We start from the raw sequence: 15703 nt of genomic DNA, 5'->3' as shown, positions 1-15703 counted from the left end.
TATCATTTACAAAACGGAAGTTATCTTCCTTTGAAACTAAGATTATTTGAAACCTTTCAATTATACCTACTAGTGTAAACATGAATTTTTCTTGAAATATAAAACTATACTGCAGTATAAAAGAACTCTGAATTTTAAGAGCCTATCCTACATATCTATGTACAATGCTGCAAAATAATCCATTGCAATATCTAGATAACTACATGTTTAATACACTGCATAGCGGGTGTTTGATAAATAAGTAGGTAATTATGGATAGGCATGAGCGAAACTCAGTAGAAGTAGAATATTGTTCTTAAAAATAAATTAAACTCATTTCACATAGAAAATAAAAACAATGAATTTAAATAAGGGGCATAAAAATAGTGTATTATCATACATAAACAATAGATTATCACAGCTATCAAAATTACTTTGTTGGGAGGACATGTGATCTTTTCTTGAATGTTTTTGTATTCTTTTTCTTCGCTTTCTTTGACCTGAAAAAGGAAAAAGGCAACCATTGAGTGTGATAAACTTAACCGAGGCACAGAGAAAAACTAAGTTTAAAGAGAGCAGTTTCAAAATTTTATTATACTTTTTAAATCAGCTTCTGAAATGAAAATTTTCACCATTCTTAAGATGATTTTATCATTGCTTCGTTGTCCAGTGGCCTAAAATCCTAAAAATTTAATGAATTTACTTTTTTTTAGTAGGTTAGCTACACTCTGAACTATGTATGTGTGCAAATGGATTAACACTCAATTTCTTGGAAAATAAGGGAGTGAGAATCAGAAAATTAAAAAACTCAAACACAAAAAATAAATTGGAGTAAATTCTGCTGCTTTCCAGAGTTACAGCCTTAAATGCGACCAATTAACACGGCCTAGAAACGCTATGGCCATCATTTGAACTCTTTCTAGGAGTTAAAGTTTTTCAATTTACTGATTCTCTTTTCTTTCTGATCTATCCATCTCACAGTCCCTTAACTCGCTTTCCCCCATTAGTAACAGTTTTATTTTTGAAAGGAAATTAAATAACTCCTGAAAAACAAGGTGTCTATCAAGAAATTAAAACAGTTAAAACAATGTAACTTCATTTTCCAATCGATTTTATGCTAAACACAATAATAATTTAAATTTTTATATGCCACCGACTTCTTTTGTCTACCAAAAAAAAAAAAAACTTTAACCAATGAGCTCCCTGGGGACTGAACCTCACATCCACTTGGGTGCCGTCATTACTGTGATATTCATAAATTCTACTAGCTATTCTGCTAAATATTCCATACTGAAGGTGAAACTACAAAACCACGTAACTCGTTTGTAATGTTTAGAAATCTCCTCTCCCATTTTAATTTTTTGAAGAAGAACAAATCAGTATCATTCCTCGAAGTTTTCGCATAGTTATCTTTGCTAGGAGAAGACAAATAATAGAAGTTTTCCAGGATTAATGTTGAGTATTTTTCCGTTTAAAAAATGAAGAACAGTTAACTTCCTCAAGGTCAAAAGCTCTTAAAGTTGAATTTTCCCCTAAGTCAAACTTTTTTAACGTCCCATCGAATTTATCATAAAAACAAAAAGCATTCTAAGTAGAAGTTTCTTTCTAAGAGGAACTAACAATCTGGTCCCTATGCAGTTTTACTTAGTTGTAATTAACTGAAAGCCAGGAAGTCTGCAACATCACAAACTGTAATACGTGGTCTGTGAGCTTCACAGTCAATACGATTTCTGCTATATGAAGGGTAAGTATGACTGATGAAGGAGTTAAGTGACAACAATGGAATTCTGAGAAAAGACTTCCTTAAAGTTGAAGCATTAAAAGGAAATTTATGGCACATTAGACCTTTAAACCTGGGAAGTGAGGTGGAGGTCTTAGAGCAGCTATTCAATTTTTTCACAACATGCGCCCTTTGCTGAGTTATACTTTACCGTAATCTCGTTGCAACTTTTCCATAATTTTCAGAGACTCCTTTATACATCAAATAAAAATGGAAAAAAAGATGATGAATCAATCATGCAAAAAAAATATCCGGTAAAAAAAAAAAAATTCTAATGCCTCAAAGATACAATTTCATGAGAATTTGAAAAAAAAAAGGTTTATTCTGAGTAAATAAGACATAAATGAAATGTATACATACTTCAGCTGTCTCTGTGTTACTTCAATCATGTTGCGTTTTTGCAGATTGGAAAGTACCTGGGCAGCAATATTGCCCACAGGAGTGATAGTCCGCAAATTCCCAGTAATATCCTCTCTCTGACTGAATACAGGGGCTGGTGCCACAAATTTATTCTTACTGAGCCGTTTTGTGAGGACCTTGTCTCGGATAGCTTTGCGCTTCTGAAGTTTCACTTGCTTGGCCTGCTCAATCTCTAGAGCTTGATCAATCAGTTTGGAATATGATTTTACCCTGTGATAAAAAATAATTATGTGGTTGAAAAAACAGAGCGGAAAAATTAGTTGAACAAGAAGAACTTCGATAGATCATGGCAAAACACTTAAAATTACAAGGAAAACATTAACAGCAATTTCGATGAGTTGGTAAAAGCAAAAAAAAGGGGGGAGGGAAGGGAAAAAAATAAAAATAAGAAGTAAAAAAGAGGGGCTTGGCAGGAAAAATGCCGGAGTATATCTGACCTACGCATGCAGAGATTTAACTGCCCCTGAAAAAGAAAGGCAATTACCTGTAATAAGAGCTTATTGCTTTAAAAAAGTAAGCTTAAGTATTTTATGACATTTATATTGCCTCACTATGCAGCTACCAATATTTTTTTAAAAAATTTGGCCCGATTCATAGAGGGTTTGAAGGTTTCAAAAACTGAAAATTTAAGCTTTCCATGATTGAAAACAACCCCATAGGTCCAGTTATGGTTTTCAATATACATACCTGTCAAGATCGGCCAATCGCCTTTTTTCCAATTTCTTTTTCCGGGTTTCCCTTTGCTTCCTTTCATGTTCCTTCTTACGCTGGCGCTGGCTTGCCTTTTTCTTTCTATCACGGGTTACTGGCTTATTAACAGAACGCAACTCAGAACTTTCATTACTGCTACTTTCATCTTCATTGTTTTCATCTTTCTCCAACCCCTGCATCATTTCATCCATCCATTCTTCCTGAAAAATTTACAAGAAATTTACTGCTTGCTGAACATATTTATCACTTAGTTTTGAAGACAAAATATGATTATAGACAGAGATGATCATGTTGAAGCTGGACTGAACTAATACATTTTACAAAATAATAAGGATTGAAGCTTTCACAAAGATGACAAGTTTTTCAGGTTTAAAATTTTATGACCAATTTTAAGCTTTACATTATTGGTGTTTTGATTTCACTATACGACATATTATTTACTTTACCATAGTTCTTTGCAAGGGAGGGGGTAGGGAGAGAAAAAAAAACAAGAATGGTTTTTTTACTCCGGGCACTTTAACCTTCTATGGCATAGTGTTACAAATTTGTAGCAACGTGTTTTTGGGTTTTTTAAAAATTGAATCTTTCTTCCGTGGCCTGATTTTGTAAATTTTCATTAGTTTTTTCTTTTTTCGAATAACCGATTCCCTAAAATTTAAAATTTTGAAAACAAATGGAGAATTTGCATGCAAATTTTGTACTGCTTCTTCTGAAATTGCTAAAAGAGCTGATTTTGCAGTATTTTTTATAATTTTTTCTGCGATTGGAAATAGTCTAAAAATTGATTTAAAAGTGAGAAAATGCACCGCCTCGTGACGTTATCTGGCAGCATTTCCCATTAAATCGCATGTATTTTAGCAAAAGAGATATTTTTGTCACATCTCCTTTAACAATTGCTCGATTAATGAACAAATAGTATTCAGTTCAATCAGCAGTTTCCTCTTCAACACGAAATTTTTCAAATTTCAGACACCTGCAAATTCTTCATTTGGTACTCTATGTTTTTTGTGCAAGCTACAAAAATGATTAGTGTCTCCTAGAATCTAAGATCTAAAATCAATTCATGTCATAGAGGGCTAAAGCGCCTAGATATGATGAAATTTCGTTTTTTTTTTTTTTTTTTTTTTTTTTTTTTACGCCAATACATGAATGCAGAACACATTGCAGAAATTGGAGGTGAGTAACTAGTTGATTAGTATTTCTCCATAAAATGGTCATGATAAAATTACTTACTTCAATCTGTTTAGGCTCCATAATGCGGTATTTACTGACTTCACGAGCCAATTCAATCTCTTTTTTAGTTTTCCTCATTTCCTTTTCTGCTACGCTCTGCAAAAGCCGGTTGTGGTCCTCTAGAGTTGGGTTATAAGAAGTTCCTGGGTGTGGTTTAGGGAGTGGTGGCAAAATGCTTGGTTTTACTTGGACGCTGGCGGGTGTTTTCACAGTTTCCAGAACTTTTCCAGTTTTTGTAAGATTATGTCGCTTGGTGTCAGTCTCAAGCCACTTCCCGTTGCCATTAAATAAGTCATTCTCTGAAAAGCAAAAGATTATACATAAAAGTCCCTTTCCTTTCCTTGTACAGACTGATTTCATGAATATGTCATTTGATATAATATCAAACCCAGTGGTTCAAACCAAAAAAAAATAATTAGCAGCCTGATTGTTGAAATTTTATGTTTGTCGGGTAGACATAGATGACATGGGTAAAAAGGCGGAGTGTAACTGAAGCGTAAGTTTCCAAAAGTAAGTCATCCATTCTACCTGACAAAGGCACGAAAAAGCAGCAATAAGACATAGCCGACCAATCACGCTTCGCCTTTTAACCTATGTCATCTAAGTCTACCCGACAAACACAAAATTTCAACAATCAGGCTGCAGGGTTGCCATAGAATGAGGAAAATGAAATTCCCTGACGTTTCCCTGATTTTCCTGTCTCATTTTAGTAAAGTTCCCTGACAATTGAAGATATGCTAGATGGTTAAAATAAAGACATGGGTAATTAAAGATAGTTTTCACGCAAAATCTATTATGAAACGTCAAGCCTAGTCCAGAAAGCAAATAGAGGCGACTTCACAATTTTTCCTGGACATTTTCGACATTTTCGACATTTTCACCATTTTCACTGAAAATTCCAGTTTTCCCTGACTTTTTAAAATTCCCTGACATTTCCCGGTTTTCCCAGTATTCCCTGACTGTGGAAACCCTGAAATGACATAGCCTTATGTAAAAATTCTGCGCAAGTCAATTGTGTTTACTCATTATAATTTAGTCATTGACAGATCATAAATAAATTAAGAGCTCATTAAATACAAGAAAATTCGATTACAAGAAACACTTAGATGCATTTCACTACCATGGTACGAAGGGTGCGAATCAGAGAGAGGGTTATCAGTTTGTTTACAATTGAACCATGGTGTAGCCACTAAATCAGTTTATTGCATTTGATAATCTATTCTAGGTTAAATTTCTCGGTTGAGAGAAATTTTAATTAAATCAACCTTAAAAGTTCATGGTAGGTGCATAATAGAAACAGGGAAGGAAATTAAGGTCCGGGATATCTGTAGTGGAGAGCCAAAGAAATGCAACTATCAGTTTTGAAAGAAAATAAACAGTTCATTGCATTCTTCAAATACTTACAGAGGGATCTACATGAGTAAAAAAGTTTGTTATAATATGGAACACCAGACTCAAGATAATACAATCAGGAAGGCGACTACAGGCGTGTTTTGGATCCCATCATCAGTGTGGCATAGCCTTCTGATTATCCCTCTTTTTTTTTATCAATAAGAACTCTATAAAAGGCATTATCATTATATTTGGTGAGAGAAGTTTCCTTTTTTTACGCAAGTAAAGGGTCAAATTTTTCGGCATCTCCCTGCCACAAAATAAGGAACCTAATGAAAAAAATGGACCTATTTAACTCAAGAGGAACTATGTACATCCATTCTGATATGTGCCCTGCGATCCATAAGAATACATGCATGACATGACTCATGCAGGGTGTCTACTAAAACAGGATGACCAAAAATTAGTACTTTTACAGTACTTTTGCAGTACATTTCCAAGAAATTCAATACCTCCTCAATAGAAAAATTCAGTACTTTTTCAGTACCTCCATTTGATAAAATTTGAATTTCTCACTCAAATTGAGACAAAAATGGCAAAAATTCCGGACCTTCTTGCCGAATTTCCGCACTTTTTCAGTACTTCCGAACTGTCCTTAAAAAAGCAGTATTATTTCTGGACTCTCCGGAAATTCCGGACTTGTAAACACCCTGCTCATGTCACAAAGGATATAGTTTCTTTTGATTTCGACAAGTCCAAAAGAAATTAAATAATTTTAAAATGAAAAGCTGCTTAAACTGAAGAAATAAACGAATTATTCTTACCATCTATCCATGGGTTTACTTTAAAAAGATCCTTCCTCGCTTCTTTCTTCTTTTGCCACCGATGAGCTCGCTTTTGTTTGATTGAGTCAATTTCTTTCCTCTTGCGTAAACCTAACTTTTTCCTCTGCTCTTCTTTGCTTTTGGCAATTCGGTCTTGTCGCTCTGCTTTGGTCCTAACTCGATTTCTGTGCATATACCATTAACCACATTAAAATGATGAGAATCTTGAATTTTGAATATTTCAGTGATAAAAAAGACTAGAAAACTTTAGTAAAACAAAGACTTCAATTGAACAGCAAAGTTTAATTCATCACTCACAAAGTTTGGCAATAAAGATAACCTCTATGAGTCCATCAGATATGTAGTTTCAAAAAAATTCAAAAATAAAAATTGATTTCTGGTGAGTGCCTTTCATATGATTCCTTCAATCCTGATCAGCAGAAATATTACGCACTATGCCTCAAAATATATTCTCAACCAGCGCCATCATACAGCAAGCGCCAGAATGCTAATGGACAACATTGGTTGTATATTTTGCCTGAAAATTTACTAATGTGAAATACCAAATACAAAAAAGGGGAAAAGGTAGTATCAGTGCTCCTACAATTGACAAGACTGAATATTTCAGTCTCTCAGTTTTCCATACTTCTAGAGCAACACAAAAGTAATGCAATTGAGGCTGAAGACAACTTTTTTTTTAATAAAAAAAAAAATCAAGTGCTTCGACTAATTTTAGGATGTTAAATTTTTCATGCTAGCACCAATATATTAAAAATATGCCTGAATTAGTTGAAACTTCAATGAGAATACCCTTAAGGGCATTGAAATTACAGTAAAAGCTCGCTAAGTTGAACTATGGTTAAGACAAAATGCCAATTAAGCCAAATTTTTTTTCCGGCCCTAGACACATTCATAAGGTATGCGGAGAGTCAGTTAAGAAGAATTGCCATTTAAGTCGAATTAACTTTCGGTCCCTAGACAATTAGATTTGGCGAGCTTTCACAGTAATATGTATGCTTGAGGCAATTTCATTTGAAAGGGCTTTCACTGAGCATCTTAAAATATAGACCTGACAGACGCTGATTTTTTTCAAAGATTTGAAATTAGCATTACGTATTAACTTACCAGAACTTACTTTTCATTATTATTGTGGAATGTAAAGGGTCAATTGCAGCAAAGCTGACAGAATCAGTCTACAAAGGACCGAGGCAAAAAAAATAATCTCTGGATGCCTACTTAAGGGCCATTCTTTGTACTGGAGGGAGGGAAGTAGATACTGATTGGCAGTGTTTGAATCTTACTGAGAAATTTAGGGGACATCAGGTTTTAAGGGTAGTAAATTACTTTTTTTCACAAACAATTTATGATGAGCACCGGATATCTTATGGCACCCTTGAGTCAGGTTTTTCCTTACTAACTACACATTTTACAGCTTTCCTTTACCCAATTGAATTCTCTTCAGGGGGTCTTTTAACAATTTTAGTATCAATCAAGAAAGTTTGTTTAGGTTCCAGTGTTTTCATAGCTAGCTGATCCCAAACATTGAAGCGCCAACTTTGGCCAAGATTTCAATTATTTAGGTGAAAATAAGAAATATTTATGCACACTAAGCGAATGGTTCCTATACCTAAGATTTGAGCACGGATGGTTGGGGTCCGAGATTTTTGGATTCTTGCGTGGTGGTACAGTATTAGGTATACAACTTAATACCAAAGCCTAAAAAATAAAATCAAAAGAGGAATAATGTGGAACAATACCTTTTGGTAATAGGATCTGGAACTGCAGAGTCTGGCTCTAAAATCTCAAAACACTTAGGAGGTAGAAATGCTTTCCTCTTCTTTTCAGCGACTGATAGGGGCACTGACTTTTTGGCTGGGGCAGTGTCGACTTGGAACAATTCATCATCAGTTCGTTCTGAAAAGGGTTTTCTAGAAATGAAAAAAAAGACGCAAAAAATAAATTTTCCAGATCAACACAATCTTTGTAAACCAATATGAAAAGTGAAATATTAGATTCCGTTTTCAACACACCATTACATTAATAAATTCTTACAATGATAAGATTTCTCTCCTGACTTCATTAAAAGTAACTTTCATACTCAATAGTAATTCAGATTTTTTCCCCCCAAATTACCAGCTTACATTATTGAAATCATGAGCAGACAAATCGCAATACTTGCTTAATATGGAAACTCGGTTTTCGTCTAAATGATTTCAGTAACTTAAAACTTCAAAACACTTGTGGTGAATTGGAACTATTATTGGCACAAAGTTTTTCCCTTACTAGGAAGCAGTTTATAAAAATTAAGATACATGTTTAAGATTGAACACTCTTTTTTTTGGTGCAAAACCAGACACTAGGTATTCCAACACCAAGACTTGCAATAGACTCTTACCCTAATCTCTCTTCCAATCTTTTATCTTCGAGGAATGCATCAACATCGCTTGAATCAGTCTTCCTCCATGCTTTCTTACTTCTTTTCGCAGCACGGACCTTAGTTTTAGAGGCTTTTTCCGGATTTACTGGCACTGATGCACGCACCATGATGTTCCTGTAATTGAAATCAAAGTAAGTTAGTTCATTCCTCAATGAGGCTATTTAATTTAGATACATGTGGTCAAAGAGCGTGCCGGCAATTTGGTTGTGCTTAGCAGCCATTGGCCTCAAAATAATGATGGTAATAAGTAACCCTCACTGGTTGGCATGGTTCTCGGATTTTAGACCAAAAGTCATTTTCTTGGCATATTAGATTCGAGTGGCAGAAAATAAGAACAACTCTATACGGTCGGCACCAATCATGTGGTTAAATTTGGCTAGAAACATGTTGGGTTAGCACGATTGAAAGGCTTTTTGGTGGTGGGACTTCAACGTGTCACTGAGGAGTCGGATTTCAAAATTCTGCAACAACTTGGCGGTGTTTGATAGGTGAATAATATATTGATAAAACAGGTGAATTAATTGAACAAAACCCGCTTACTGACAGAACCTAAGAGAGAGTCAAAAGACAAGTTCAATGAGAGATCAGAGAGGGAATTCGAGGTAAAAAATGAAAAAATCAACCGGGAGTATTACTCAAGAAAAAGGTTGCGGGCTTGACTCCAAACTAGTGGGCTGATACTAAATAAGTGAGAATTTTAGATTAGTAACACACCTGTAAATCTAAAACTTCACTGCAGAACTTCACTCGATTCAAAGTAATCAAGTGAGACAAAATTCTTTCACTTGATTCATTACATTACAGTTACACTCACAGTATTATACTTTTGCAATAAGTCAATAACAGAACCCCAACCCACATAACCTCAAATAGGTGATGGCACATGCTTTATCATCACAGAGCGACTCTTCCCTATAAGAGTATACTCTTATGTTCAAAGTTGAGGTCAAAATAATGTGAGAAGAAACGTTGGGTTTTCAGTGAGGCACATCTAATTCTCGGGGATCCAACGGAACAACAGTCATGTATTTTCTGATTTCGCCTAAAGTTGACTGATGCTACTCGGCTGTTGGCATTATGGCGGCTTGTTTACATTCTTCCTAATCAATTGCAAAGCGGAAAATTTTCCAATTTTTCATTTGAAACTCTTCCAAATTGTCATAAAATGACCTATTAGAAGGTAAAAAATTAATTCGCCCCTTTTAATCAACATTTGTGATACTTTCGGTGGTTTCACTTTATGTAGTGAGAAGCAGATTCCTCGAGACTCTGAGCCTGGTCCGCAGATTGTTCAACTTCATAATGGATAATTTTAGTTGTTATCGAACTTTCCTTTGACTTTAAATGGTGTATAATTTTTTCTAGACAGTATCAATACCTTGTGATCAAATTCTCAATCTATTAACCTCCATATCATGTCGCAGGATAGAGATATTTTAGCTATTTGAGATCTGTCAAGAACCTGATCACAGCAGCACTGCCAGTCTTACAGATACACTGTATTGAAATTTGACGAAAAAAAATTTACTGTCTATGTCATAAGCTGCTCACTATGATAAGTATTAATCGTGGATCAAATGCTTGATGTCTCCAACATCCTATCTCTAAGCCTGATGTAGTGCGTTGAAAGCGGAGTGTTATGGCTGCGAAGCGTCGATATTTGTTGTTAAGGAGGCGTGTAAATGAAACGTTTGGATAAGCTCGCAAGCTGTACGAATTCTTTTGTGTGTGGAAAATAACTGAATGTCCAGAATTCTAAACATCTGACTGTATCTCAAGTACCTAAAAGAAATGTTGGTCAGGTCAGAGTTTGTGAATCCTTGGCAGCAGTTAATGCAATTCTTCTACATATTTAAGGCCTTCGCTCATCAAAGTTAGGTAAGTAAGAGACCGCTCAGATCCATCATATTATGCTTGTCAGTATTAGTCCATAACTCCATAGTGTAAAAATCCTTGGAGGGTGAAGTGCCCATCATCTGATGGAGTTCCTGAGATTTGTTTAAGAACTTTTCTTCCTGATTATTCTCTCAATTTTACCAGAATTGTCTCTTCCACCACCATCATAAAGTATTTCAACCTTGCATTAAATGAGAAATGATGTATACGCTATCAACTTCGCCTTAGAATTCCTAAAATTGGGAGTCGTGAAACAAATAAAGTAGCTTCACCGTAAACATTTGCTAGCTTAGTTGGCAGTAAAACTCTCATTAATTCGGTGAAAATAAAAGTAAATGTTTTTTCTTCGCTCATTTCGATGAGGAAACACATTGAATACATATAAATTGTGATACTGGATGCAACTAATACTACTTCCTGTAAAATTGGAAAATGTGTAACTCGAAAAAAGGAAAGAGGATCTCACCAGAGTGCTCTCTTACAACTTATAGATCAAAATTCGTGATATTTCGGCCCTTAAAGGTTCTTTCATCATTCAGAAATAAAGAAACTAAATTTAGTTTGAACAGGCATCTTTCAAGAAAGAAATGTGACAGCTTATTTGCAGTTTTTAGCTTTTTCATAATGCGTCAAATCTACCTCTTGACGAAAACAGGCGAAGATTCAAACCGCGCACTACTTATTGTTGGTTTACATTTCTCACTTACCAAACTTTAATGAGCAAAGTTGTTAAGTACGTAGGAGAATTTCAGTAACTGCTGCCAAGGATTCACAAACTCTGACCTGACCAACATTTCCTTCAGGTACTTGAGATACGGTCAGATGTTTAGAATTCTGGACATTCAGTTATTTTTCACACACAAAAGAAATTGTACTGCTTACAGGCTTATCCAACCGTTTCATTTACACAGCTCCTTAAAGACACATATCGACTCTTCAGTCGAAATGCTCCGCATTCAATGCATTACATCAGGCTTCGGGATAGGATTTTGGAAACAGAATTATTTACAGAGAATTATCTTGAAAAAATTATACACCATTTACAGTCAAAGAACATTTCGATTGCTAAAATAATTATCCATATGGAAGTTGAACAATCTGAGGACCAGGCTGTCTCGAGGAATCTGTTTCTCACTGCAAGAAGTGAAACCACCGAAAGTATCACAAATGTTGAGTAGAAGGGGTGAATTAATTATTTACTTGGTAAAAAGTCATTTTATGACAAATTCGGAGAGTTTCAAAGGAAAAATTGGAAAATTTTCCGCTTTGCAAGTGATAAGGAAGAATGTAAACAAATCGCCATATTGCCAAAAGCTCACCAGATGCGACTAGCACCAGTCAACTTTAGGCGAAATCAGAAAAATGATGACCGTTGTTTTGTTGAATCCGCGAGAATTAGATGTGCCTCACTGAAGAAACTGATGGCTAGAAGATGGCTCGAATAGCGGGAAAAGTAAAAATTATGAAAAATGGCTCCCCTCTGTAGCGGTTCCCCTCCATCCTGCCGCGCCGTCTCTCCGTACAATCACAAAGAACAATCTTTTGTTATGATTTGATTTGATTATTATCACATTTCCGCAATTCAGCAGATTACTCAGTTTCAGTTTACCTAGGCCAAGCATTAGCCTTCTATCCTGCCACGTGTTGGAACTCATTGGTAAGTATATCAGATCCACACCTGAATTTTTTCAGCCCTCAATTATACTTAATTTATGTTACTTACCTTATCACATATTTTTTTCAATCTCCTCGACACTAGAACTCCTCTCTCATTGAATACATGTAAGAGTCCCGGTAGCTACCTGTCAGAAGTACATACCTATGTTTAACTTTCTAAATTTGTTTTCAACGCTTTTATAGGAGACAATGAGACATTCAATTTAGGAACTGTTATTTTCCATGGGTACTTCTGTCAGAAGTAAATTTATTCTAAGCTATTGCAAATGAACCGATTTGACATTCATATCCACACTCACATTGCGCGATTATCTTGCTGTCTAAGTAATCTAGTTCAGTGCTGCAGCCTGATTGTTGAAACTTTAACTGGCTATGCCGTCAAGAGAAGACAAGATGTAGCCCTAGGTATCTGCGCTAAGAAATATACCTTTCGATTTTCGATTCTTGTTGTGCCGACAAAAATTTCAACAACCAGGCACCTGGTACAGGATTTTAAGGGCTCAACTTGGCTTTAGAATCTGGACTTACCTCTGTTTCCAAGGAAATTCTGCTCTCCAGAAGACGAAGAGCCATATGCACAGTGATGAATGATTTTGTCACAGTGTTATTTTGGTGCATTGAAGTCTCGCAGCAGTAATTTAGAAATCGTGAAATTTACTTGTACCCTTCATATGTAATATTCTATTATCAAAATTTAATTTTTTGTTGCAGTTGACCGCTGAAGAGAATTTTGATGGAGCAGCTTTTTACCTACTTATTGAACAAAAAATGCAGTCCTAAACTTAAGATATCTGGCGACTCAAGAATTTGAATCACGGAAGTCTGTCTATCATAATCGTCACTTGCCTTTGGCCTTTTTTTACTTGCAGGTAGTCTAGATTTTTCAACCTCAGCTGCCGTCTAGTATGCAAATAGATGAAGTGAATTCCTAGTGAGCACAGACATTTTTCTTTGCCGACAACTACATTCAAATTATCTCTTTCTCTGTGCTTATGTTTGTTCACAATCAGGCGTGACTCGTGAGGTCCTCTCATACGTCTCCTCACAGCAATTTTCAAGTTTAATCTTCAGTTCTAATTACCTCCGAATCATCATCTCCTTCAAATATTTCTAATTAAGAATGTCCTCGAATGTTGAATATCGGTGCGCTACTTGCCACAAATCTGAGAACGAGGTGCCACTTCTGAGATGTAGTAGATGCAAAAGAGAACGCTACTGCTCTCGTGAGTGTCAAAGAGCTAATTGGAGGGAGCATAAAAGTGATTGTAGTGATGATGGACAAGGTTCAATTCTGGATCCCTTTGCAGTTCTTGATGGCACATGGTTTTCAAACCGTCCAAAGCATGAAGTGTTTAAGCTTCTAATCGATGTATACAAAATGAAAATTGAAGATGAGTACGTATTTGAGGGAGACGTAGATGAAGACTCTGTGTATGGAGGGGCCAGTCCTGGCACGGCAGCACAACACTTCCGTAAATATCTGACTCTCATAACGAGAATAGATGCGAGGAGAGCTCCACAGTCGCGAATTCTGCCACACTGGTGGTCTAAAGGAATGATAACTGAGAATGTAAACTATGCCCTAAAGGAGGGCTGGAGTTTTATCGGTTATGCTATTGAAAAATCGGATGTAATAGATCACTATAAAAATCCCCTTATGCCAATGCAATTACGAGCAATGAGAGAGCAGCTCGAGGGGCCTGACTCAGACAGCGAGTGAAGCAGGGCGAATGCATGTCACTCTCAAATGATTTGGTTGAACTTGAGGGGTCCAATGGTGCCTCTTATCTGACCTTATCAACCTCTAGTTCTGTCATGTGGATTTTTTTAACATATTCCACCATCATTTACATTCATTGCGGTTTTGTTTAAGTTTTCAGCCCTTAATCTATGCCCTGCTTCGAAATAAAGATAGCTCTTGCTTGCTGTTTTTCCATTGCTTAGGTCCATGAATGATTCTTGGTACCTATTTTCTTGTTTTTCATGCATAGATGTACTTAAATTTTTATCTTAAAAAGAGATCAAGAAGGATATACTTATGTCGCTCAAAAGCCTCTTCACTTTGCTTTTTCGTGACATAAGTTTTTTTGAACTCTCCATCAACCGACTGTAATTTTAGTGTCTTGGTAATCACTAGATTTTATTCGGTCATGTATATTTGCATTATTCACTCAAATAAAATTTTCATTCAGAGATTACCAAGTGAATAAGTATTCATTTTTATACACCAGTGAAACCGTATAGGTATATTTTTGCTCAGCTTCCTATTATTAAAGAACCTGTAGTTGACTTTTTCACATAAATTTTTAAATATTGAGATTAAATTTTAGTAATTTTCTGCTTAAAACACTGAAGTGCTAAAGTATAACAGGGTTAAGAAAATTTCCGTCTCCAATTTTTTAAAAACATTTTCCCTCATCTTTAGTTCTACATAATTCCATTAAGTTTAGGTAATTCACAGTTTAATTTTATAAGTATGTGGAAATATGAGTATCTGCTCTCTTTTAATGTCGGTTCCTTTTTTTTCATGAGCATACAAATTAATGCTCTCCTTGCTGGTGTATATTTAGCACATTTCTATTCAGTTCATTCCAGTTCATAATTTTATTTTTAGATTTGCCCAGAGGAAGTACTTAATTGAATGTATTCCCTCTTACTTATTTCTTGAACTATCATACTGATTTCATTTTATAAATTTTTTTTTTTTCTAATACTTCTTTGTTGTGGCCTCACATTAAATGTCAAATTAAAGAAATAAATAAGCTATTATCTGCTCATTCCTCTTTAGTTGTATTTTATTGCAAAAGCCTGTTTACTCGGTATTTGTAAGTAATCCTTTCGTGAGGGGTGTTTCGATGGAGTTATTGGAGTTGACAAGGTCTTTAGCTCCCAAGAGTTTTTCTATTGTACCTAGCATCTATAGATCTTGCAGCCGTCAAGGGGAACTTACGAAAAAAAGAGGAACAAAATCTGGTTCTGTATCAGCGTTCCTCTTTCTTTCCCTCCAACTTTGCGGGAAAAAAATGTATTCGCATTTTTTCCCATAGGGTAGAGAGGAAGTATTGTCATCCTCCAAAAAAAAAAAAAAAAAAAAAGTTGAAATTTCATCATTTCTAGACGTTTTAAGGTCCCAGGAGTAAAAATAACCATACTTGAAAAAATGTGTGTCCGTCCGTGTGGCGTCCCCCAAATCTGTCTACAGCGATATCTCAGAATCTATCTGTTCGATTTCATTCAAAATTGGCACAGGACACCATATCTATGGTCTCCTTATGCACGTTCAACGATTTTGAGGTACGCTAAAATTTGGGGGGGCTACGCTCAATTGTCCATTTTTAGCAAAATCACACGGAAAGCTCATTTTGAAAGACTGTAAATTTTGAAAAATGTCTTTAATTCTTTAACAATGGGCAT

At 35.5% G+C, this 15703-nt stretch overlaps 1 protein-coding gene and 1 long non-coding RNA gene across 2 annotated transcripts; one reads left to right on the top strand and one right to left on the bottom strand.

Moving 5' to 3' along the window:
- Positions 1 to 342: 342 nt before the first annotated feature.
- On the bottom strand, positions 343 to 9588 carry LOC109032562 (ribosome biogenesis protein NOP53). Its single transcript, XM_019044758.2, has 8 exons — positions 9431 to 9588; positions 8675 to 8830; positions 8037 to 8207; positions 6280 to 6464; positions 4124 to 4422; positions 2867 to 3090; positions 2120 to 2389; positions 343 to 479 (listed from the first exon to the last, which is right to left on the bottom strand). Exons 2-8 carry the CDS (start codon positions 8821 to 8823, stop codon positions 410 to 412), a joined length of 1368 nt encoding a protein of 455 aa, XP_018900303.2. The 5' UTR covers positions 8824 to 8830; positions 9431 to 9588; the 3' UTR covers positions 343 to 409.
- Positions 9589 to 12029: 2441 nt separating this feature from the next.
- On the top strand, positions 12030 to 15066 carry LOC109032563 (uncharacterized). Its single transcript, XR_011900330.1, has 2 exons — positions 12030 to 12269; positions 13001 to 15066. It is a non-coding gene; the product is annotated as an uncharacterized lncRNA (long non-coding RNA).
- Positions 15067 to 15703: the final 637 nt, after the last annotated feature.

This window comes from Bemisia tabaci, chromosome 8, assembly GCF_918797505.1.
Source record: "Bemisia tabaci chromosome 8, PGI_BMITA_v3".
Taxonomy (NCBI): domain Eukaryota; kingdom Metazoa; phylum Arthropoda; class Insecta; order Hemiptera; family Aleyrodidae; genus Bemisia; species Bemisia tabaci.
The sequence above is the reverse complement of the archived record's forward strand: the minus strand, read 5'-3'. Positions and strand labels throughout refer to the sequence as shown.